Source organism: Lacerta agilis, chromosome 2 (genome assembly GCF_009819535.1).
Source record: "Lacerta agilis isolate rLacAgi1 chromosome 2, rLacAgi1.pri, whole genome shotgun sequence".
NCBI classification, from domain to species: Eukaryota; Metazoa; Chordata; class Lepidosauria; order Squamata; family Lacertidae; genus Lacerta; species Lacerta agilis.
Genome location: NC_046313.1, coordinates 46,596,402 through 46,622,289, shown reverse-complemented (window position 1 = coordinate 46,622,289; position 25,888 = coordinate 46,596,402). Strand labels below are relative to the sequence as shown.

At 43.9% G+C, this 25,888-nt stretch overlaps 3 protein-coding genes across 6 annotated transcripts in view; 1 reads left to right on the top strand and 2 right to left on the bottom strand.

Moving 5' to 3' along the window:
• Positions 1–10,488, bottom strand: part of FBXO38 (F-box protein 38) — a 41,298-nt gene extending 30,810 nt beyond the window's left edge. The window contains exons 1-8 of one of the 4 annotated variants that reach the window (XM_033139873.1): positions 10,370–10,488; positions 8,823–9,005; positions 6,466–6,599; positions 3,976–4,139; positions 2,713–2,878; positions 2,332–2,469; positions 1,505–1,642; positions 353–446 (exon numbers count right to left, since the gene is read on the bottom strand). In XM_033139873.1, the coding sequence (XP_032995764.1) occupies positions 353–446; positions 1,505–1,642; positions 2,332–2,469; positions 2,713–2,878; positions 3,976–4,139; positions 6,466–6,599; positions 8,823–8,950 (962 nt within the window). In that variant the 5' untranslated portion in view covers positions 8,951–9,005; positions 10,370–10,488. Of the gene's footprint in view, positions 1–352; positions 447–1,504; positions 1,643–2,331; positions 2,470–2,712; positions 2,879–3,975; positions 4,166–6,017; positions 6,135–6,465; positions 6,600–8,822; positions 9,006–10,369 lie in introns of those variants that run through there. The other 3 variants (XM_033139874.1, XM_033139875.1, XM_033139876.1) reach the window with 3 other exon arrangements.
• A 636-nt stretch (positions 10,489–11,124) lies between these two features.
• ECHS1 (enoyl-CoA hydratase, short chain 1) lies at positions 11,125–12,822 on the top strand. Its single transcript, XM_033139872.1, has one exon. The coding sequence runs from the start codon at positions 11,160–11,162 to the stop codon at positions 12,042–12,044; it is 885 nt and encodes a 294-aa protein (XP_032995763.1). The 5' UTR covers positions 11,125–11,159; the 3' UTR covers positions 12,045–12,822.
• Positions 12,823–15,203: 2,381 nt separating this feature from the next.
• The window catches only part of LOC117042293 (ovomucoid-like), a 26,895-nt gene continuing 16,210 nt past the window's right edge, over positions 15,204–25,888 (bottom strand). The window contains exon 5 of the mRNA XM_033141840.1: positions 15,204–15,374. Within this exon, the coding sequence (XP_032997731.1) occupies positions 15,252–15,374 (123 nt within the window). The 3' untranslated portion in view covers positions 15,204–15,251. The remainder of the gene's footprint in view (positions 15,375–25,888) is intronic.

Below are 25,888 nucleotides of genomic sequence, written 5' to 3'. Positions count from 1 at the left end.
TTTCCATTAGCTGCAGAGCAACCCAAACAGCCTCCTCAGCTGATCCAGGCACATAGGCAAGTTGATGTGGAAGGAAACGCACCTTCAAATATTAAATTGCTTATGGCTTTATGTCATTATTAGCACCTTGAATTTGGCTCATCAACAAGTGGGCAGCCAGTGCAATATTGTGAGGATTCTTTAAAATAAGCTATGATGAAAAATAAGGTATTGCAGAATTAAAAGCAGTGCACAGAATTCACTAACATTAGTATGCAAAGGTCTATCAATATGGCTTCCATGTATAAACATAATGGTGACTCACTGGCAAATAAAATTAAAATGAGAAAGACTGCTGAAATGATTCAAGTACCTTCGTGCAGCAGTTATGATGAGGTAGCCAAGGTCCACTTCCAGAGCATTCTTGCAGGCTCCCAGAACTATAGTGTGCAAATTTCTAAAGCCCCCTGTTGATAGTTAAGAAGAGGAGTTCACTATATTTGAGTATCAATACTAAGCCTCCTTGGAAGAATTATGTGCACAGTGTATTTAGAAACAAAAGCAAAACTCTACGGTTTCTTCTCAATATAGGCTCCACCACTCCTTGTCTATAAAGGATAGCCTAACCAAAGAAACCAACTTAAACTTGCTTCAACACATTACTATTTATTGAACAGAATTAATCTCAATACTTGTATCCAATTACAACACACTCACAACAGACCAGATGAAATGGCTGGACCTGGATAACTTAAATCCATTAATTTCAATGGGGCTACACTGAGTATGACTTATACAAGTCAGGATTAAAAAAAAACCCTGTGTGCTCTGCAATATCTGAATGGAATGATGTGTCTCTTTTCATCATGGATGCAGATTGGGAAGCAGCTGTTACTATCTTTATTTCTGAGCTGCATACATGGGAGTTAAAAAAAGGACACAAATTCTCAAATGTTTGCAAGTATATAATTTTTCTCCCAAGAGCAATTAATTAAATGGCAGCAAATGTGTTGTCTGCAACCTCCACAGGCCATTCAGTGGTGTGAAGAAGGACTTCCCCACCGCCTTTTCTAGCATGGTAAATATCTCAACAATAAAGCCCTGTTACAGCACTTTCAAACACAGCAGACATTTGACACCCACAATGCTTCTTTTCACAATGGATGGAATGCATGAGAAGAATCTAGCTGAGTATCAATGGAGGCTTTGGTTCACAGAAAATGGTGTGTTTGTGCACAAGCTAAGGCTAGCATCACCTACAGCATGGTGAATGTACATGCTGGGGCCATGAGTGAACAAGTTCTTAGTCTCTCATGTAGTCTAAGGCAAAGTATCCAGCATCGTGAAAGCCAATTATTGGTTTAAACTTTAAAGAGAAAGATCTAAATTTACCTATTACCTTCACTTGCTTTCACACACCACCACCACAAAGTCTTAGAAAAGTAAATACTGTCAGAAGTTGGTTTCAAAGAACAAATTCTGTAAATGGTATTCTACTCTCAATTCCAAGGAAGAGACTGCATACCAGATCTCCAGCTGTCTTCTACAACATGCTGAATAAGACCCCCAAGGAAGGGAACTCGAACTAATTCTAGATGTTCCAGATTTCGGGCAGAAGCCAATCCTGTGACCAAGGGGACATACTTCAACGAGTTTGTGGGTCCTACAAAAGACAGAAATATTCCAACAGTCAGCATTCACTAGTGAAGGGCTTGGTAGGCATTTTTATGTACAGCAGCAACATTGTTATATTGCTCACAGATGACTTTTCAAACCTTGTACTCAAGTGAGGAAATGGTTTGCTCACTAATACTGAAAAGAGAATGCAGAAAATGCCTATATGAACAGATTTACAGTGCTATAGTTCTGTATTGCTGCAGAAGTACTATAGGAATTTCCATGTTGAAAGCAACAACACACCTGGAAAACATATTGGATAGAATTGCCAGCAAAGACGTACAGTGGTACCTCTGGTTAAGAACTTAATTCCTTCCGGAGGTCCGTTCGTAACCTGAAACCGTTCTTAACCTGAGGTACCACTTTAGCTAATGGGGCCTCCCGCTGCTGCCACGCGATTTCTGTTCTCATCCTGAGGTAAAGTTCTTAACCCAAGGTACTACTTCCAGGTTAGCGGTGTCTGTAACCCAAAGCGTTTGTAACCCAAGGTACCACTGCAGTTCAATCCTCACAACACTGAACTGACTAAATAGTCATTTGGTCGTTAAGCAAGTTACTTGCTATTTCCTTATTCAAACTTACTTTGATCACAGATCCACATTCACTGTTAGTAAATGAGAAGCATACCCTCCCCTCCCAATATAAATTCGAGAAAAGAACCTTATGCTCTTTTACCTGCACAATTTCTCATGACAAAAGTGCGTAAACTGATGCAAAGGAAATCTTTAAATGGCTGTGGTTTAGTAAGCCTCACCCACTTCAGGTACAGGTGCCTCAGCATTGGGATGCAAGGAATGTCAGGTACATTAACTCCTAAAATACAAGGAAAAAAGCAGCATGTCAGGTCCAAAAAACAGACACTTCAAGGACAAACACTTAAAGGCTTAATTTTTGTAGGGGTGTGTGCAGCAATACCTGCAGACTAGTACTCTAAAGCAAATGAAACATTGTTCAAGCTGAGAATTCAGCACAATGAAGTGAAATAACTGCACTTTCTGATTTCACAGCTTTTCAGTCATGATGTATCCACTGGAAGTATTTCGCTACAATGCTTACCTACTAAGTGCAATGTCTGAATTTTAGCTCCTATTGGTATTTTTAGTTTATTTTCAGGTGGAATTGGGAAGGCACCATTGCGATTTCGAAATTTTCCAAGGATGTGAACTTGTGGCATGTATGTCCAAATGGCTTCTACCAGTTCCAAGTGGGAAGTTTCAACACCCTAAAGTAAAAAAGTAAAAAAAAAAAAAAGTATAGAATGATAGGAAATCCCGAATCATTAGCATAAGTGCTCGCTCTTTCTCTCTCTCAAGTAACTATTAGTAGCAAAAATAATCTTCAATACTATTTCAATTCATGTAAGCAGCAGTAAAAAATGAACTGAATTGACACATGCATTTCTTAGTTATGCTGTTGTAATAATTCATGCCTACCTTACACTGGAATAGATCTAAAATTCTAAAATTTACTTTTATTTGCTAGTGATTGATACACCTACCTTTCCATAAATCCCAGGCAACTAAGAATAAAAACATGTAACTAGAATATCTTAACATCAATTAAGTTTACGAATGCTAAAAAAACACAAAGTGCTAAAAAAACACACAAAGAAATTCATCCAATTAGAGGAAGTATTTCGAAACTTCACAAAAGGTTTGAAGGAATACTTCAACTTTTTTTTAAAGCCTAAGTATTGAAGTACAGATAAATCCCTCAAAGAAAAGACTTCAAAAGTTTTATATAGGTGGAATTTCACAATGGAAAATAGACCCTGATTTCCAATGTCAAAATCAGTAGCTGCTACAGAAGGCAAGAGAATCTGGTTGTTTTTAATGTAGTAGGATATGCATAGGTCTCATAGATGAAAGATAAACCTTTTTAACATGACAATTCTGAAGCTACCAATTCACTCTATCACCTGTATTCAGTTACTGGACCTTCCCGCCCCACCCCTCGTTCTGCATATAATCCACATATTGTGCAAACAAAAATAAGTGATTATATGAATAACTATTTTTACACAATTTTCCAGTCACATAATTTCTGGCCCATCTGTTTGCAATAGTTGGGTTTTAAGGACAGAATTCCAGATTTAATTAAAAGCACAGCTGAGTAATAGCTGAATCTAAAATTCAGTTGCTGTAGCTAATAATATGATACATAGATATAACTGAATGGAACTGAACAAAATCCATGAGATACAGCACCATCTGCTGTTTTGTATAACCATATCCATCCCCTCACGCCCTCCAAGTATGACCAAGGATGGCAACTGCCATTTGAATATGTATGCTTAGATTTTGGATACACAACACCTACTAGTAGATTTGGGCAAGCCTGCAGGGCTTCTAGAACTCCTGGAATGCTGAAAGCTTCATAACCACGAACTCTGCGCCTGTCCAGGTGCCTGGGGTGAAGCCCATATAGCTGCTCAATATCTGGCATTTTCTTCAGCAAGGTCAGGAAGCTGGAATCTGTGAATCCTGAGAAGATGACACATATTTTATCTCTGAGGAAGAAGAGAAGTATAGTTGTGCAAGGAAGACGGATGGTGCCGTTTTCAATCCACATATAAGGATTTGTGTTGCTTTCTTTGTTTTATTTTACCCTGCATGCATCACCACCCTTACGTGGGACTAACGCAAAAAGAGGAACCATATACTTAATTTTGTTATTCTAGAGCTCAAAGGCAAGGCTAAAGAACTACAAAAGTAGTACTCCACTGCTTAGACAACAAAAATTGGAGTACATACAAGAAGACAGTATGGTTGATTAGTAAGTTTGACAGAAATAAGAGTACTCAAAAAGGTGGAATCTAGTTTGGATATGATCCAGCTAAAGTTATGCATTTCCCCCACTATGGATTTAAACTGGAGACGCTTAATTTGCAGAGTATGAGGGGACTAAAATGCTTTGACTAAGTTATGCCAACTTTTTTTTTACAATCCTTTCGGCACAAATATATGTTGGCTTCCCCACCTCCCCCTTTTGTAATTGAGCACATTGTGTTACTGCTCATGTACTCATAATACACTGTTTGACTCATTTTTCTTGCTAACAAACCAAGGCCATCTGTCCCTTCATTCTTTCAGCCATTCTCATTTCCCCTTTTAAAGATGGGTACCCTATTTTCTTACTTTGGACTATTATAACTGTCCCCAACCTTCCTGGCTCAAGATGATCTTCCTCTTGTTTCTACGTGCATCCAAAAAACAGCAACTAAATTTTTATTAGGCGTTTTAAATACTGGTTGTACTTTACAATCATTGGGGGGGATGTAAGCTATTTCACCATCAGTAGGTTTAGAACAGGAAATAAACGTTCCTCCTTTAATTATATAAATCATGTAAGGAATGGCTTTTGAGAGATATCATAGCAACTACACAGTATTTTGACATGCAGAAAACACGTCTTCTTTTGTATTTTCCATTGTCTAAGTCAGTGGTTTCAAATGTTCTGTTTTCAATAATCTCTTCACTGCTTTGTCCAACAAAAGCACTGTCTTAAAGAGGACTCAGTGCATAGTTTAGGCTATACACAACGTTCACATGGGACATGGCCAAGCCTCCTGTGCCTCACTGTTGCCCTTCTTGAACCAAGTGCTCAACTAAAAACACACCAAAACACACTGGTACATAAGGCAGAGGATTGGTAATAATAGACAAGATATTTAAGAGAAGCTTATCTGCCATTACTGATCTCATCAGTGGAGAATAAAATGTGACATATATTGCTCTAAATCTACACCTTTCCCCCCCTTGATAATGTGTTTTTATATTTTTGGCATGTTTTATTGGTGGCTCCTTATTCTGTACTGCTATTATGATTTCCTTTAAAATGAAACCTATACAAAGGAAAGAGGAAGGCCTCCATTTTTAATCTCTCAGTTCTAGAAATCTTGGTGCACAAACATTTGGAAAAAAAATTGTTCTAGATCAGGCATAGGCAAACTCTGGCCGTCCAGATGTTTGGGACTACAATTCCCATAATCCCTAGCTAAAAGGACCAGTGGTCAGGGGTGATGTGAATTGTAGTCCCAAATATCTGGAGGGCCGGAGTTTACCTATGCCTGTTCATGACCCGGAAGCTGTCTGCGGACAAACACCGGCTCCCTCGGCCTATAGAGCGAGATGAGCGCCGCAACCCAAGTCATCCGCGACTGGACCTAATGGTCAGGGTACCTTTACTTTTACCTTTTAATACCATGGGGTGGGGGAATAAGCACAGCCACAGAGGCAAACTTCAGTGCATGCACATGTAGGGTTTGCAGAAGTTTTTAATTCCATAACTTTATCTAACAATCTTTGGCAGAGGGATTGTCCAAAGCAAATTCAACGGATAGTCTTGGGCAAGTCACTCACTCTTGGCCCCAGTTCCCCAGCTGCAAAATGGGAGGTATAGCATCACCTTGCATAAGGTTGTGGTGAGAACAAGGAAGGGTCACATCTGATATTGCCATATTGTCCATCAGAGTGCACCTGCAAGTCACAAAAGGGAATGACAAAAAAGGCATCAGAGGGACTTCTGCCATGCCTCCTTCTGAACTGAAGATGGGTAAAAGTCCTTCTGCTGCTCCAATTCTTATCAAAGGAGTGGCTTGAGGATGCACTCCTATGAATAGAAACAGTTGCTAGCACTGGAAGGGGTCCTGAGAAAATACTCCATAAAGCCATGGTGCATGCAAAAAGTGCTATAGAAATGTAGACTCCATGAAATGCTTTTTAAAAACAATGGCTTGTAACAGTTATAAATTTAAAAGCATAAGATATACTGCAGTGCATCACCACCCTGATTAAGAGCAACACTCACCAGTGGGCATATATTCCCACCAGCGGCCTGCGCAGAGATCCACAACCTTCACCACTCTCAAATATAGGGTGACTGCTTCCTTTAACTTCCGAGAGAGGCATTCCATGCACATGATATCTTGCAGGGGAAGATACCTTCAGAAGGAGAGTGGGAGAAGAAAAGATAGGATTAATTCTCAAATGGTTTCTTTCTTTCCTCTGCTGTTACAACAGATGACAATCTGGATGCTGCTATACACATCCACACACACTCATAGCGCATAATAAATTCAGCAATGGATGCAAGTTCTATTGTATTAAAACAGTATTAAAATTGTATTAAAACTATAAAGGTAAAGGTACCCCTGACCATTAGGTCCAGTCGCGGACGACTCTGGGGTTGCGGCGCTCATCTTGTTCTATAGGCCGAAGGAGCCGGCGTTTGTCTGCAGACAGCTTCCGGGTCATGTGGCCAGCATGACTAAGCCACTTCTGGTGAACCAGAGCAGTGCACAGAAATGCCATTTACCTTCCCGCCAGACCTATTTATCTACTTGCACTTTGAAATAATATATGAAATAATGTATGGCTATCAAACAAGCAAGGCCAGGCATAGGCAAACTTGGCCCTCCAGATGTTTTGAGACTACAATTCCCATCATCCCTGACCACTGGTCCTGTTAGCTAGGGATCATGGGAGTTGTAGTCCCAAAACATCTGAAGGGCCGAGTTTGCCTATGCCTGGGCAAGGCACTCAGTTTAATATAGTTTGACTGGAAATAATACAACTGCAGCTAATACCATTCACTTCATCAGAAAATTAAATTGGATGATTTATTAGAATAAAAAATATATCAGTTTGTCAAAATAAATCTCATAGAATTATAGAGCTGGAAAGGACAACCCCCTGCAATGCAGGAATGTGCAGCTGTCCCATATGGGGATCAAACCTCCAAACTTGGCAATATCAGCACCACGCTCTAACCAGCTAAGCTATAAGCATTTCTCTATACTTACAGGAATGCAAATAGCAAGCACCTCCCATTCACAATACTTTCAAATCTATGATTGCTACATCCAACTTTCATGATTTAGGGGGCTAGCTCTTTTGATTCTGAACATTAGGACTTGAAACTCCACCTTGGTCAGTCTAACTGAGACCCACATGACAATTTTTTTAAAAAATAGTAGTTGTCGTAATAGTAATATTCGTAATAGTAGTATTTGCAATAGTAGTACCAGGCCCATCGGACTGGGTTGCCCCAGCCACTCTGGGCAGTTTCCAACATATATAAAAACAGAATAAAACATTAAACTTCCCTAAACAGGGCTGCCTTCGGATGTCTTCTAAAGGTTGTATAGTTACTTGTCTCCTTGACATCTGTTGGAAGGGTGCTCTACAAGGCAGGCAGCACCATCAAGAAAGCCCTCCATGATGAAGGCAGCCTTCATTGTCACTAGGTAGCCTCGATGATGAGCCCTCACCAGTGTTCAATTGCATTTGACCAGAGTTTTCCTCCACTCACGTTCAATCCACCTCTTCCTTGCCCTAAGCTCTGGAGTATATAAGGGAGTCAAAGAGGCTCCACAAAGCAGGAGAGGGCTCACAGGATCAAAAATCACCCAGAACCATCCAGAAACCCATTGGATCTATCAGTTTCTGAGAGTGGACCATCCTAATAGGCCCCTAGCCACTCAAAATAGCCTCTAGGTGGAGAAAATCTTCCCTCAATTGTCACCTAGCACCAGCCATTCCACTAGGTTGCCTGAACTGTTTCCACTCTGGTTGCTCATTAGAAGAACTTTAACTTTAATAACTAGAGACAGAGACTGCTTTTTTCCTTCCCATGTTCATCTGAAAAGGCTCCCAGAGTCACTTACTGTTGTACTAAAAATAATACTAGATTAATAATCTAATCTAATAATAATCTAAAAGGCACAACACCAAAGGAAAAAGGGATGAGGAGGGCAGGGACTGTCATCTTTTTAAATGGATTTGTAAGTAACTCTGGGAGCCCTTTCAGCTGAACAATATAAAGGCAAAGACCAATTTCATCTGGCAACAAAACATAAAGCAGCTCCTTAATGCTAAATCAATGTAAAAAAGATATATGGTCTGCACCAACCAATCACAGGTACAGCATAACAGATCTTGCAAATTATTATTTCTAATTGCTCATGTGCATAAGCATTTCCAAAAAATACCAGCAATAAGTCTGAAGAAACTGGTCCGCTTTATACAGGGAGAAGGTTAATCTGAGAAAGCTAAATTAAAGGCATATTTCACTTTCAGGATCGAACAGATAATCTGATCTTTGTCCTCAGGTACTACAGTGAATTAAATGCAACATCAAAAACAGAACATTATCTTCCAACCCACCTGAAAATATGACAAAGCACTTCATGTGAAAGTTGGTTCATATAGTCCTTCAGATCAGCAGTTTTAACACATATGGGTCCTCCCCTGCTTGTGGAACATACTTTTACATTTTTCCGCCTAGGCCCCATGATGGTGATGTCTGCTGATTAAAGGGATCAGGGCTGGTAGGCAGATACAGCGAAACTGCAGGAGAAAATGGTGACACAGGAGACTATAAGTATCTATCATACAGAAATTCAAGTCAAGACCTGTCATAAACATGAAATTTAGTAAAAAAAACAAAAACAAATAAAAATAAATAGTAAATATAAATTTATTTCAGGGGGGAAATATAGATTATGACCTCTTTCATATATAAAATCTCTCAGTGAGAAATAAGGACTAAAGAAATCCCAGAGTTAGCAGAAGCCAAATAGTAAATTGAGGCTTCCTACAAACAAGCAGGGTATAACTTCCATAAAATAAATAAACAGACTCCAGCTGGGACTTCTTATATACCCCCCCCCCCCAATTTTATTTTATTTTTTTGCTAATTGCAATTTCTTCAGCAGTCAACTTCTGAAAAACAAGTTTAAAAGAACAATATTCTATGGTACTATAAAACTAACATGCATGGTGTCAGGCATCTGAAAGAGAACCAAAACACATCTTTATATAATGAGATTCAGAGAACCTGCCTGTCAGAAATTATGTGGTTGCAGTGTCTCTAGCTGCAGCAAACTGGAAAAGCATAAGCACTGAAAGTCTTGAGTCAGGTTTTAAATATGGAATGTTTTACACAGGTTTTCAGGCTTTTCCATTCCCTTTTCAGTCCTGGTCCAATGAATTCATTGACTAGTTTTCACTTCTGTTATGCAAAAGGAAATTGAAAATCCAGGCCACCATTCCTATTAATAGCAGAGATTCTGTGTGACAGGGATAATGAATGTGATGACAGCCTGGAGAACGTAGGACTACATCTCCCATCAGCCCCAGCAAGTCCAGCAACATCAGTCCCCTGCTCCAAGAAACGTTAAAAAGGAGTGGAGCGTGGGGAGAGTCAGCGAGAGCAATGCACTAGAAACGAAAGAGATGAAACAGGAACCCCTAAGAGCAAGACGGTGAGGGTTGGGGAAAGAGAGAGACAAAGCGAATACCTTCTCTTCGCCTCTGTTTTTTTTTCGGCAAAAGCAGCCGATTTCTTCTCGAGTAAAAAGGCCAGCCTCCCACATAAAAACAATGGCATTTCTTCCCGAGTAAACATGGTGGGAAGGAAGCTACAGACGGACCGCAGAGCCGCAGGCCGAGGAGAGGAAAGCCAGCCTGGGCCGTGTATTTAAAAGTGCCACAAACACGCGCACACTCACAGACACGCGCAAACATCCCTCCTATTCAGCTACGTAGTGGGGGAAAGGGGGTCGGGGAAAGTGCGTGGTTCAAACACAGACCCCGCGGGACTCGGAGGCGGCTGTGTCAGCGGCGGCCGCTGCCCGCCCAGCTCTCCGCGCTCCCTTCAGCGCAGGGACTTAGAGACCCGCCAGAGACAACCCACCGCAGCAGCCTCTCACCTGCCCGGCCACCCCCCGTTATTGGGGTTCTGATCCGAGGAGCCGCTCCAGCTGGAGACACTTCCTCCCAGCGCTGCGCGGCGCTTCCGCTTCCTGTTCAGCCGTCGGGCATTTCCGGAGGCTCGTGTGCTCCCTCCCTCCCTCCCTCCCTCTCGCGCCCGCAAAGGGAGGTGAAGAAAAACAAGAGAGCTCAGATACCGTCACTCCCGGCTTCGATCGAAACGCTCCATTCGCGGCGCGGGCTGGGCTGGGGAGAAAGGAGATTCCGACTAAACATCAGGAAGAACTTTCTGGCGGCAAGACGGTGGAACCGACTTCCTCGCGAGGTGGTAGACTTTCCTTCCTTGGAGGTTTTTAAGTAGAGGCTAAGTGGTTTGACTGCGGGAAGCAGTGGAGAAGACAGGAGTGCTTGGCGTGCTCTGGTCCCTGGGGTCAGGAAGAGTCGGACACGACTAAACAACAAAATGGTCACCTGTAGTGTCAAGCATGCTTTAGCGGAGATTCCTGCATTGCGGGGGGTGGGACTAGATGACCCTGGGGAAACCCCCTTCCAACTGTACAATTCTAGGGACGCTTTCAATGCAGTGCAAGGAAGGGGAGCCTCTGACCCTGCCCTCCCTCTCCCCACCTTTCTTTTTCTTTCTAACCCTCCTCCTCAATCCATTCACACACGCGTTTCCACCACCCTTGCCACTCCAATGGCGGATTTCCGCCGTGCGGAGACCGGAAATCTTCCTGAAAGACCACATTGACTGGGGCTCCTCTTGCCCTTACCTTTTGCCCTGCCAGCATGGCCGCCGCCTGCGCCCTCCGCCGCCTCCGCCTGCCTCTCCTGCCCTCGGCAGCTGCCGCGCGGAGGCCTCCCCGTCGCTTCCTGGCGGCGGCGGCGGCGCCTCAGTTCCAGTACATCGTGGTGGAGAAGCGCGGCTCGGCGCAGAGCGTGGCGGTGATCCGCCTGAACCGCCCGCAGGCCCTGAACGCGCTGTGCGACGGGCTGATGGCCGAGGTGGGCGAGGCGCTGGACGCCCTGGAGCGGGACCCTGGCGTGGGCGCCGTGGTCATCACGGGCAGCGAGAAGGCGTTCGCGGCCGGCGCGGACATCAAGGAGATGCAGGGCCGCACCTTCCAGGAGTGCTACGCGGGGAACTTCCTGGCGCACTGGAACCGGGTCTCCACGGTCAGGAAGCCCGTCATCGCCGCGGTCAACGGCTACGCGCTCGGCGGAGGCTGCGAGCTGGCCATGATGTGCGACATCATCTACGCCGGCGAGAAGGCGCAGTTCGGGCAGCCCGAGATCCTGCTGGGCACCATCCCCGGCGCCGGCGGCACGCAGAGGCTGACCCGGGCCGTGGGCAAGTCCCTGGCCATGGAGATGATCCTCACCGGCGAGCGCATCTCGGCGCAAGAGGCCAAGGCGGCCGGCCTGGTCAGCAGGGTCTGCCCCGTGGACAAGCTGCTGGACGAAGCCGTCGGATGCGGCGAGAAGATCGCCAGGAACTCCAAGCTGGTGGCGGCCATGGCCAAGGAGGCGGTGAATGCGGCCTTCGAGATGACTCTGGCTGAGGGCAATAAGGCAGAGAAGAGGCTGTTCCATGCCACCTTCGCCACAGACGACAGGAAAGAAGGGATGAGCGCCTTCGTGGAGAAGAGGCAGGCGAACTTTAAGGACCACTGAGTCGCCCCGCAGAAGCCGCTGATGCACAGTGCGCTGGGGGTTGGCTGGCTGGCTGGCTGAAGAGATCGCAGCCGTGTTTATCCAGTCTGCTCAGATGGCCTCTTCCAAGTGGCACCTCTCTGTGACAGGAGGCCTTTAATTGCAAATTATGTGCCTTTCACTTGCCAGGAAGATTGGGGGGGGGGCATAGTTTGGGGATATGCAATTCTCCGTGATCAGTTTCTTTTGTAAGGAAATAATTATTGTCTACAGGTCTCCTTAAATCAACTGTTGGAGTATGCCCCTGTCTGAAGACACCTTGGATTACATAGTTCCCCAATTTGTTTAATTGTACTAAATGGCCCCGAGACAGCAATGCCAGATGTAGATGTTACACATGCACATACATGCATGCACAAAACTTTAAGCTCTGTGATTCTTTCCCAGCTCAGATTGTAGGTTTACCTCCACATTAGGGTGAGTAGAGGCAGGTGCTTTAATACTATCTTCATCCTGGGCTGCTGACTCCTGTATGTGGTTTGGGAGAGGTATGCCCAGGGTAGTGTTTCTTTTGGTTTGATCTGTTCTGTACTTGTTTCCACCATCAGAGTACTGCTCTGGTGGTGAGTCTGAGCTGTAGCTGATGGCCACTGCAATGTGGTGGTGGGAAAAGGCTTAAGGGTATCCTGGGGCTGGGCTTTGCATCTCTGCATAAAGCAGCAAATGGTAGTCTAGTCTGCATTAACTGAATAAATGTGACAATACATGTCTTTAATAAAATTACATCATTTCAAAAAGACTTTCTTCCTACTCTCCTTGACTGTGCAGTCCTATTCATATCTACTCAGAGGTAAGCCCCATTGATTTCAATGGAACATTCTCCCAGGTAAAAATATGCATAGTATTGTAGCCAGAATCACCATTTGGTGTGCGGCAGATCTCCAGTATTCATTCCACTGTCTTTTTCATAGAGTTAGAAGAAGGTAGGAATCATACACCATTGCAGTCCTTATTAATACTGCTGGTCTAAAAGTGAACTGTTTTTCAGACTTCTTACGCAAAGGCAGTAAGAGGTTCAAGGGGGCAGAGTGACAGCACTCTGTGTCAATAGATTATAGTGACTAATGGTGAATTTCAGGTTTCTACAGTTATTTTGACTGTGTCCCTTTACCTTTTCTATATCTCTGATACCTCTGTTTTGTTTGGCCTCTGCTGTGTCATGCTTGTTTCTCGAGGAACGGATGGGTCATAGTTCAAAAAGGTAGTTCAAAACAACAGGAGAAAGAGTAGCATCTACCCCAACTCCACCCCTTGGGGAAAGATGTACAGTACAACTAGGAACTTTCTGGAACTAGTTTACCTTTCTTCCTATGACCTTGTCTTTTATCTATTAATTAGATCCTTCCTGGATAGTATCTCATTGCTTCAGGCAGTTACATTGGACAGTGGGTAAAAACTGTCCTCTCTTCTCTTCCTTGTACTGAAGGGCTGACCCTTGCTTTGGGCCTCTGCAAACTGACAAATGATAGATAACAATCCAACTATAGCTCATTTTTGCATGGCAGGGGGAAGGTTGTGTGTGCATAAGGTGATGTGTAAAAGCAATTCACAAACGGAGTTGTATCTAGCTAACTTCTACTCGAGTAGAACGATCAGAAGGTTGGCGGTTCAAATCCCCGCACAGGGTGAGCTCCCATTGCTCGGCCCCTGCTCCTGCCAACTTAGCAGTTCGAAAGCAGGTCAAAGTGCAAGTAGATAAATAGGTACCGCTCTGGCGGGAAGGTAAATGGCGTTTCCATGCACTGCTCTGGTTTGCCAGAAGCGGCTTTGTCATCCTGGCCACATGACCCGGAAACTGTACGCCGGCTCCCTCTGCCAATAAAGCGAGATGAGTGCCACAACCCCAGAGTCGTCCGCGACTCGACCTAATGGTCAGGGGTCCCTTTACCTTTATTAATTTTTCTGGGTCTACTCTCATTATGACTAGCAATTGATACAACCCATGGAATGTAACCTCCGGAAACATTGGGGAGAACAAAGGGGGGGGTGTCAATCCAGCTTACATGTGTTTGGACCTATTGTGGAGCACCCACATCACACATGTATACATGCTTGGTGAAGGGTGATGCATTGCATTGGCCCATTGCACCACTGGCTACAGAAGGTATTTGGCCTGCTGAGAGTCTGAACTGGCACAGAGGTGTGAAAGGCAGAGACTCCCTGGATTTGATTTGCGTGGTGCGTGTATAAGTATGGGTGTGCTGGTAAAAGAGGAGAGGTTTCTGCTTTTATTTTATTGTGTTTAATAAAGGCCTTTGGACAAGCAGAATTGAGCCAAGAAGTATTGTAATAGCGAACTCCTTGTTTTTGGAATACTGTCCATTCTTATTAACACCTGCTCTTCTACAGCTTAACCTAGAAGAAAAGAAAATAGGAAATCAACTAGCTCTTTATTTGGATTATGGGACAGCAGAAAATGTCAAGAAGCCAAACAACTTTGCATGTTTATACTTTCAGCCACTTTTCTAACTGTATGCAAATAACGGTAGACCTAGCTGCAAAAATATGCATTTTGGGGTGTAGAGGCAACTCTCATTGGACTAATTGAGACTTATTTCTGCATAAGCATACCTAGGATTGTATTGTTTGTTACAATATAGCAAATTTTCTGACTTCTACAAATACCACTTCCCAAATCAATAATATTAAGAACTTAGAATCTCATTATGTACTAGGCAAATGGTTAGATGTGGTGCACAGGAGCTGTTGTTTTGCAGTCATCATCTTTCAGTGAGAATTTATGCTATACTGAGTTAACTTCAGCTTTAAAATATCAACATTAAGAATTGGACATACCTTGTGAGTTGCATTCTCCTCTGTGCCGTATGCCAATTTGAACTCCAGTTGCCCTGTAATAGCAGAGGAATGATTTATAATGACCACCAAAAGTCTGGGGCTCTAATATCCTGATGGGGATAACGTACTTCGAGTTGCTGTGTGTATTACTAAAGTGGCGTAAAGAAAGTGCTGGAAGAAACACACACATACCGGTATATATTTCTCCCCCAGCTTTCGATCCTATTATTTCCAAGGCATTTCACCATATAAAACTATATTAGCAAGACCATCATCAATATAAACAATAACGAAAGGCTGAAAAAGTCTGCTGTAGAGTGTGCGCATGGTATTTCACAGTTGTCTTAGAAGTAGTTTCTTATCATGTTGGACTTACCAGATATGTGCACACAAGATGCATACATGGGCATAGGTTATACCATCAGTGCCACACACAGGCCTGTGTTCTTGTGGGCAATCACCAGGTGGTGGCTGCGGATACCTGCTGCAGTCAACCTATAAATAAATATATAATCCAGAGGGTGGAAACAAATGCAGCTTGACAATACTAACTCAGCAAGTTACCGGTAAGCCTTTTGTTGGCCAGGTGAAATGAGGCGGGAGGGACAGATAAGGTGTCCTTGTAAAAGGCGATAAATCATAAGCCACCTACTCTCAGCAGCCAGGAACATCATTACTAGACACTGGAGGGACACGTCCAGTCAGGACACGTCCAGTCAGGAGTGAACACGGGCCACTGGTATCAAGCCATATGGGAAACTGCCCTTCTAGAGAAGCTAATCAAAAGAAAACACTTTATGAGTTGGTATTCCAGATAATGAGAATCTCTACCCTCATTAGAAAACCCTTGGACAAATCAACCACAACAGCATGCATGGTTATCTGCACCCTGGGTGGCCAGATGACAATATAGGTTGTATAAAGGGAAGTCCAAAATGCTGTTTCCTTTAGAAATGTAAAAAGAATGCTGCTGTACAGCTCTTAAGCAGTATTCTGTACACAGCAAGCAGAGACCTATGTGTGCAGGACCAAAGCCTATTGTGGGGGTAGTGTGCAGCATTGCAGTGTTCTGCCTCCTCCTGTCACCCAATCTTTGTGGGTTTGCATGAAATTAAGCCAAGGGCCAGAGGTTTCCCCACCCACAGCTACAGTCACACAAGTATAGAAACACTCTTCTCTTTCTAAAAATTCCATAACTTGTATCCCAGCTGTCTATATCAAAAATAGTCTGGGTTCAATACACAGCGGGAAAGCATAAGGAATCATTTAAAGACAGTCTATTTAAAAATCCACTAAGAGTCAGAACTAAACATGCCCCTAAAATTAAAAAGGCCTTTTCCCTTACTAATTCCTTTTTACATCTGCTGGGGGCATTTATTATAGCTTTTATAAATAAGGAAATATAAAAATGCATTCCTGGACAGTTTAATGTGCAGAATGTGAGCACAATTTGGTTGTTAAACAAGGAAATAAAAGCTATTTTTAAACAAAATATGCACTGACCTTCCTTCCTGAAGCTTCAGTACCTGAAAAACAATTCAAAAAAGCATTTCAAAACACTACCAATGAGAGATCTTGGGGAGATCTTGGGTTGGATCCAGACTTAGCTATGCTTAGAGTAGACCCACTGAAATCTCTGGGACAAACATTACAGATGACTAACTGAAGTGCAGAGCTGTCAACCTTCCTTTTTTTGCATTGGGAAACGGCGCTGGAATAAGGGAATTTCCCGCAAAAAGGGGAAAGTTGACAGCTATGCTTAAGTGAATTCAAACCCATGCAAGCTGGTGGTTACTAGGCCATAGGCTTCTCCCAACCTCCTCCCCCTTTTGACATTTCTTTTCCTATGCTTAAATCAAGATCAAGGTAACTTACAAATGGAAATGTCAATCACAACATGATGGAAACAAAACCTAAAAATGAAACAGCAGTAAAATGTCATTTCTCCCACTACCCCTTATAAAGTGGTCATTGGTTATGGAGACTTTAACATAGTGCTACAATGTGAAGGTGTCTTACCAAAAAAGAAGCAACAGTTTGCTAGAGAAAGTATCAGAAGAAAGGTAATCTTCATGGTTAATGAAGTCTGTGTTATCTTCTCTCAAGATTCAGCCACTGCTCTCTGCTTTACCTAAGGACGTACACAATCATAGACATATATACATATGCACCATATCTATAGAAGCAATCACATTCTTTATCTGGACCAGGTCATTAATTATCACAAGGCTCTGTCATCTTGTTATTTTACCTCCGGGAAACAAAAGACGAATGGTAATGAGATATGGAGGGAAAGTTGACAAGTACATTCTTGGATGTGTATTGGAGAACAGTAGCAGAGCTTGATAGTTCATGGGATGATCTCACTCTTTGGCATCCCAAATGACCTCCAAATAACTCTTAACTTGTTGTCTAATTAATACATTCCGTTCATTCTTCCAACCATTCATGAAAATTAATGTTCCACTCTTCAGGTAACAAGGGTCCCAGATAATTAAATGGCCCTGAGACAGCAATGCCAGACATACTGTAGCTCAAATTGTACCTTCTGCCTCCTTATTGGAGTGAGTAGAGAAATGTGTGTTAATCTAGGCTCCTGGCCCTTGTGTTCTTTGGCATAGATTTGTTGAGGCTGGGAGTTCTTTTGATTTGATCTGTTCTGGAGTCATGTGTCTGTTGCTGCTCTGGTAGTGAGTCCGAGCTGTAGCTGTTGTGCACTGCACACAAGCAAGAGAGGCACATTTTTTAAAAAAAGTTCTACATCTGGTGCTGGAAAAGAACAAGCACTGAGCAAGGTGAGCTTTAGGGTGTGTGGGGAGACAGTGGGGAGATCTCCAGTCACCATCCACTTTCTGTTTGATGGCTGGACTTATAAAAGGCCTTAGAGGAAGATGTTAACACCTGTTGAAGTTCATGCAGAAGGGGGTGGCCCATTCCCAGTCCCCCCCTTAAATTCACATCCTACTTTTCTTCCTTCACAAGACCCAGGGTGGCACGCATGTGGTTTCTGTGTGTTAACTCATCACGTCCGAGCATTGACCAGACCCAGATCTATTTAACTTCAGAAACTTGGGAGCTTCCTGTGTGCCTTCAGGTTGGTTGTTGTGTGTTTTATCACCCTGAATTTGAAGGATACATGCAGTCTGACTCCAGAGGCATGGTCCAAAATGCTTTTATTTGTAGCAGTATCAGGGAAAAATAACACATCACTTAAAGGTACAAGGAAGGAACCGAATTGTTTTTTAGGACTTATGCATAGCTAATGGACGAGGTTGAGGGGCACTGCCATCCAACAACATCTGGAGCAAACCAGGTTGACGACGACTTCCCTTCTTATCTCTCTGTGTGGGCAGACTTCACTTGCTCGCATTGCTGCATTTTGACCCTGTGGGACCTTCCTTTTGCAATGTCAGGATTTGCAACATTAAACGTGAGCTACAAGGAAGAGCTTCTCCCTTTCTTTCATTTAAATAGCCAAACAAGGAAGCTTGCAACAGGTGGGGTCAGAATAGGTGAAATAACTGGGTAATAACTATTGGGAAGGATTGTGCAATAATAAGAGAAAGAAGCATGTGTGCTGAGAGCCCCCAGCTATGTGTAGGAAACCCAGGAGTTTTTATTTGTTTTGCTTGTTGATAGATGGCCATAAGAGATTGCTACAATCAGCAGAGGAAAGTTGGGGAAGAATCCTGGGGATAAGCATTTGTCTTCCACCATTTATCCACTCAAACCTGCTTTTCACCAGCTACTTTCCTTTCCAGAGGTTAGAAGAGATGAGGACCCAGAAGACCAAGTCTGAGTGGGAAAATAGCAGGAAGGAAATGGGGGAAGCAGCTTCTCTGGCTGCCACTCTTCTGTTCCTGATCACAGGTTCCATTTTCTTTACAACAAACAAAATAAATAAATGGCAAGTGCATTCCGGCCCTCCCTCCCCCCAAATGTGTTTCATGTGTCATCCAATTTGGTTGTGGGCAGGTTGCTCAGCTTGGAAGATGCTTATGAACTGTACCGTGAGCAGGGCCAGAACAACATATTGCACAACCCGAGGGTCTCTGGATGTCACTTCCCCCTCTTGCAGTTTACCTTTAAAAATTGTTGTGATGCCATGTTAGCGGTAGCAGTGCAGCTGATGGCCTCATGGAGCACCTTTGCCATGTCTGCCTTTTTTGCTAGTGAACTGGGAAGATATGGAAATAGGCACCCATGTTGCCAGTAGACAAGGGAATGCATGTTTTGCTACCACCCAAATCTGTCACCTGAGACACACTGCTCAGCAGAGCTCATGATGGGCCAGCCCCGACTCTGGGTGAGGTCAGAGACCTTTGAAAAGAGCAGCTCTACAGTCTGCACTACGACCCTCTCCGCAGTATACATTGACAAGCAGCATTATATTGATCAGATTGAGGGTGGTAGGCCAGATCAGTTTGAGAATCTCTAGCTTAGAGTCTAAGCCTTGAGCCAATCTCATGAAGACAGAACTATTGGACACAAAGAGCAGAACTTGCACAGGCAAAATAAATTTGGCTCCAACTGATGGAAGTTTCCAAACTTAGTTGCATTCAGTATGAGCAATTTCGATAGCAGGCACTTCTTCCCTCCCTGCTCCCTCCACTGCCACCACTCTGAAAATGCCTCTCTGAAAATTAGACTTGAAAAAAGTATTACACTGATTCTAATGGGGGGGACTGGTTTTTAAGACGAATTGATATGCAGGGGAAAGGGCAGGGAGGAGAGACTGTGGGCCCAGGGGTGTAGGAAGGGGGTGCGGGGCTGTGGCTCACTGCGGGTGTCACCCTGAGGAGGGGTGACAAAATGGTGGGCGGCACTCACCGTGGGCAGCACTCACCGTGGGGCCTGGAGTGTGCCCGAGCCATGTGTCTCAGGTGCCCGCAGGATCCGTGCTGTCCGCCTGCTGCCTCCCCCCCCCAGCTGTAGGGTCCCTATGGATGCCGCACGGCCCGTCCTGTCCCTATGGGTGCCATGTGCCCCACCCGGTCCTTCCTTATGGGCTCCGCACTCCGTCCCATCCCTCCCTATGGGTGACGCACGCCCCATGCCATCCCTTGTGGGCAGTTTGCCCTGCCCTTGGGCGCGCCGCACCAGGTGCCCGAGCAGTTTCCTCCGCAGCTGTGTGGGCCACGTTTGGCCTCTTTCCATCCTTTCTTTAAATCAAATCCTTATTCAAAGTGAACGGCAAGTATGTCAACTGTGTCTTATGTGTTTTGACCGACTCTTCGGGTGGCAAGCAGTACTCGTTCTAACACACAACCTGAGATGATAATTTGTTAAATATGTATTTTATTCTGGGCACAACAGATCCTGAAATAATCCAGGAGATTAAATAAACTTCATATTTTTGAACAAGGCTGCCACCAGCCTTTCAAACCATGAATCTTTGAGAAAAACCTTTAAATGGGGAGTGAATGGGTTTTACATTTCTCATTGTAAAATGTGTGCCTCTCATATATGCTTCATTCTATCAGCAAATCAATAAAAACTATTTTTTACAGTACGTGGTACAGATACAGTATCTTTGCAAGGAGTAATCAAAAGAATGTCTTCCGTTGAAGAATAATGTTTCTTCTATCATTATTCATCTTTCTGTGAAAATGAAAACAGAAAAATAAAGGTATAGTTGGTCATAGTAAGGAGTGCTGCAAGAAAACCTACATTAAAAAAAAATAGGAATGAAGGGGGAAACAACTTGCAGGTATAAGCAATGTAGCCACATTTCATTAAAGCAACCCATTCTCTCGCCTGCTAACATCCATATCCCTCTCCCACTTGCAGTGTGGCATACCTGGTGTCTGGATCAATTCCAAAAGGCTAGGAGCTGCCCACCAAGGGTGCAAGCCTGCTGCCTGAAGGATTCTGTTCTGCCATTGAATGTGCTGGTGAAATAGCACTTTGAATTCTCCTGCTCTCTCCTTGTGACCATATAGTGTTTAGCATTTAATTGTCTGATTTGGATCTGGATCCTACTTGGGTGTTCCCTAGATTGGCCCAGGTAGGGGCAGGGTACGTGTGCACAGCCCTCAAAACTAATTTAAAATACAGAGAAGTTGTGAAGTCTTATAAAGCCCACTGACCACAACCCCTTCCTTCTGATTCATGTTGGTACAAATGATACTGCCAGACACAGCCTTCAGTGTATAGCAAGGGTCTATGAGACTCTGGGCAGGAAGGGCCTTGGGGCACAGGTGGTTTTTTCACCACTCCTTCCTGTTTAAGGTTGTGGTCCACAGAGAGAGGAAAATATATCTTGAGAGGGAAGGAGACAACATTACAGACGACACAAGAGCATCTGGTACTGGGGATAATGGCTTCATGGATGCACAGGAAACAAGTGTTGCCACAGGTACCTGTTACAAAGCAGGAAACTACAAGAAGGAAGCTGCTGGGGAGGGCTGACTTGTGGTTTCAGTTGTCTCTTCAGAGCATGGGTAGGCAAACTAAGGCCCGGGGGCCGTATCCGGCCCAATCTCCTTCTAAATCCGGCCCGCGGACGGTCTGGGAATCAGCGTGTTTTTACATGAGTAGAATGTGTCCTTTTATTTAAAATGCATCTCTGAGTTATTTGTGGGGCATAGGAATTCATTCATTCCCCCCCCCCAAAAAAAAATAGTCCGGCCTCTCACAAGGTCTGAGGGACAGTGGACTGGCCCCCTGTTGAAAAAGTTTGCTCACCCCTGGTATAGAGTATGGAAAACAAGCAAGATGAATTTGAGTTCTTAATACAGGGTGTCATATATGACCTAAGAGGCATTACTGAAATCTGGTGGATGAGAGTCATGACTGGAATGTAGAAATTGAAAGGCATAACCTGTTTAAAAGGCACAGACCAACAAGAATGGGGGAGGAGGAGCATTATATGTTAAGGATGTATAGACTGGTGAAGAGTTCTATGGCCTGGAACATGGAGGGCAAATTGAGAGTATATGGGCAAAAATTGTAGGAGAGAGAAATATCAGTAACTTTACTGTAGGTGTCTGCTGTATGCCTCCAAGCCAGACTGAAGACTTGGATGATGCCTTCCTACACCAGATTACCAAACATTGAAAAAGGAGAGACGTAGTAGTCATGGAAGGTTTCAATTACCCTGATATCTGTTGGGACTCAAACTTTGCCAAGAATGTAGGGGCATGTACAAGAAATGGAGGAAAGGGGAAATCATGAAGTGTGTACATGAGTAGCCAGCAGGTGTAGGGAGAAGGTCAGGTAGGCCAAAGCTCAGACTGAGCTCAGGTTTGCAATAAAGGTTAAAAATAATAACGAAAGGTTTATTTGGCTATGTTCAATGCAAGAGGAAGAACAAGCAAATAGTAGGTTCTCTGCATGGAGAAGACAGAGAAATGCTATTGGCTGACAGAGAGAAGGTACAACAGCTCAAAACCTACTCTTCACCCAAAAGGAAAGCTGTGCCCAGAATAAATGATGCAAGGAGGGAGCTACAGCCCAAAATAGGAATAGAGGTGGTAAGGGAACACCTTGCTACTTTAAATGAAACCAGATCTCCTAGACCTGATGAGCTGCAGCTCAGGAGTACGAAGTTGCAATTTTGGTGGATCAGCGGAATGCTGTGGATTTAGTGTAATTTGATTTCAGTAAGATTTGACAAAGTCCCCCATGATATTCTTGTGGAGAAGCTGGTAAAATGTGTGCTAGACAAGGTAACTGTTAAGTAGATTTGTAGTTGGTTGACTGATCGAACCCCAAAATTGCTTACTAATGGCTCCTCGTAATACTGGGAAAAAGTGAGGTGCCATGCTACAGGGTCCTGTCTGTGGCTCATTGTTGTTCAACATTTTTATAAATTACTTGAATGAAGGAACTGAGGGGATGCTCATCAATTTTGCAGATGACACCAAACTGGAAGGGGTAGCCAGTAAGACAGAATTGGGATTCAAGATGACCTTAATAAATTTGAGAACTGGGCCAAAACTAACAAAATCCATTTGAATAGGGACAAATGTAAGGTTCTGTACTTAGGCAGGAAGAATCAGTTGCACAAATATAAGATCGGGGACACCTGGCCTGCCAGTCGTACATGTGAAAAGGATCTAGGCGTTTTAGTAGATCACAAGCTTAACATGAGTCAACAGTGTGATGCTATTCTAGGCTGCATCGACAGAAGTATAGTGTCTTGATCAAGAGAAGAATTGGATCGCTCCATTCTGCCTTGGTCAGATCACACCTGAAGTACTGTGTCCAGTTCAGGCACCACAATCTAAGAAGGATCTTGACAAGCTGGAATGTGTGCAGAGGAGAGCAACCAAGATGATCAAGGGTTTGGAAACCAAGTCTTATGAGGAACAGTTGAGGAAACTGGGTATGTTTAGCATAAAAAGAAGAGACTGTCAAGATATATGACAGCCATCTTCACATATCTCGGGGCTGTCATGTGGAAGAGGGAACAAGCTTGTTTTCTCCTCCTCTGGAGGGTAGGACTCAAACCAATGGCCAAGTAATAATTTGAAAAGGGAAGCAAGTTCTGAACACAAAATGAATAGGTACCATTACCTCGCATTTGCCTTCATGTGCCATACTAATTTCCATCTTGTGCCTTGAATATAGAAAAAAAATAGAGTCACAATACTTATTCAGATTAACACATTCCACAAACTCACAAAATAATCTGGGCAGGGGCAGCTAATCTGCAGTCCTCTGGTTGTTGTTGGAGCACAACTCCCCTCATTTCTAACTACTGGCCATGCTGAGAGAAAACTGGTGTCCAACAACATTTGGAAGACCACAGGTTCCCCATACTTATTACAGATACAGTCTAATCCTATTCTCGGGTCTAGTTACGATGACATAAATGAAATGGCAGCCACAAGGTCAGCAAAAAACTGCCTTGGACTGCACCATTCTGCAGCACAATATTACACTGATGCTGGAGTGGTGTGGCTCTGGATACTGGGGGCAGATGTACACTGTCTTCTCCATCTATTTCTATCTGCCTTAAAAGCCCTGTGTATGGTGCAGTCTTTCTCCCTGTTGGTGGGGTAGCAACACTAACAACAGCCACGTTGCTGGCAGATGTGGAGTCTCCCTTTGCTCCAGCAAGCTGGAGAGTAGCAGTATGTGCTACATGCTCTGTTGTGCTGGTGCTGTTGTTTTTTTAATAGCCGGGCATGGAGTCAGTGGAAAGATGACACAGTATGTCGCCACAGCCCCAGAACCCAAGTGTTCTGTGTGGTGTTTTGTGTTTGTGCGAGGGCTTTTTGGTCTTTCAAATCACTGAAAAGCCCCTTGAAACTTAGGAAACCACTGAGGTTTTCTCTCATACCACACCTTCAAAATGCAACCAACGCACACATGTCACCGCTGAAAGAATCTAAGGAACTGTAATTTCCCCCCTCACAAACCTACAATTCCCAGTACCCACAGTTCCCAGGATTATTTTTTTTGGGGGTGGGGGTAGTAATGTGCTTTAAGTGTGGGTTGGATGTGCTTTAAATGTGTGGTGTGGATCTACCCTGAGAAACAGCAGCTTGCAGAGTGTGGGGAGCTGCTGCTTGAAGGAAAGAGCCACGTGCAGCCTTATGTGTACAGAATATTCCTCTCTGGAACCCAGACATATATCTTTCAGTCCTGCTTCACTGTCAATACCTTTTAAGTGCAGAATTCCATTAGCATTATTCCAACTGAGCTTTTTGCTGGCAGCAAATCCAACAATTAGGTTGACTTACTGTTTTGCAAAACACAGCATGCATAAACTGCTATATGTTATGTTCTCCGTGCTACAGACGTGTTTCGTTTCAACTAAGCAGACCAGTCCAGGTATCAGATACTTTCTGCATTTATCCTGCAATAATAATAATATAAATTTTCCATGCTGAATGCCTGAACAATTGAAATGAACGATGATCCTGCCCATTTCTTCCCATGGCTATATAAATTCTAGGGCTGTGCACCGGATTTGCACAAAGGCCAAGCAAATTGGGCATTTTCAGAAGGCCTCGGATGAGGTGGGTTCATGCAGCCATGGATCAATGCAAGTTAGCTTGGATGGGCCCAGAGCAATTCATGACTGTCAAGGAGTGGGGCATCAGGCAGGAAGGAGAGGCAGGCAACCACGATAAAAGGCTGAGATCTAAAGTAGGGTCAACACCATGACTCTTTTGCCTGTCTGATGCCTTGTCCCCAGGACCAAAACGTCTGCTAAACAGCAGCCCCTGAGTGGAGGCATCGATCCAGGGCAGTGTGGGTGCTTTACAACTGGTTTACCTGCATTTGGGGAAACTGCTCCTGAAGGAACAGCAACCTGCACCATGCAGGACTGGATCGTCCCACTTAACAGCTGTGCAGCCTAACCTTTTTAAAAGCCCCATTTTGATTATATGACCCTTTTAAAAGTCCTTTAAAAAACCCTTAAACAGCTGCCCCAATTGCTTCAGGGACAGATCCAGGATGGTATGGGTGGGCCCTGGGGCAGCATAGGGCGAGTTGCCCCAATCTGAGGATCACAGGTTGATTAGGTGAGCTATACATAACCCTAGTAAATTCATTTGTCAGTGGTGGAGCTACATCATGAGACATTCTAACTTATCCTGTAAATTTTATGAATTTGCTTGTGGGGGGGGGAATTAGATGGCAAAAGTGGTGTACCACTAGGCTACAGGCCACGATGGCTGTGCTCTGCCCCTGAATACCAGTTGCTGGAAACAGCAATAGTAGATTGCTCTGGTGCTTGAGTCCGCCATGTGGGTTTCCCACAGGCATCATGTTGGCCAAAGAATGCCGCCCCATTTGAAAACTAGCTTATTTTTGATTTTGGTATATGCAGTAATAAAAAATAGTATGATTTTGCAGTGAGAGCAAATGAGGAACATAATATCTTTGTATTCATTTTGATTATAAATTGTACACCTACATCTTCCTCCTTCTTTTCTTCTTCCTTTTCCTCCTCCTTCTTCTCTTCCTCCTCCTCCTCTTCTTCCTCCTCCTCCTCCTCTTCTTCTTCCTCCTCTTCCTCCTCCTCCTCTTCTTCCTCCTCTTCCTCCTCC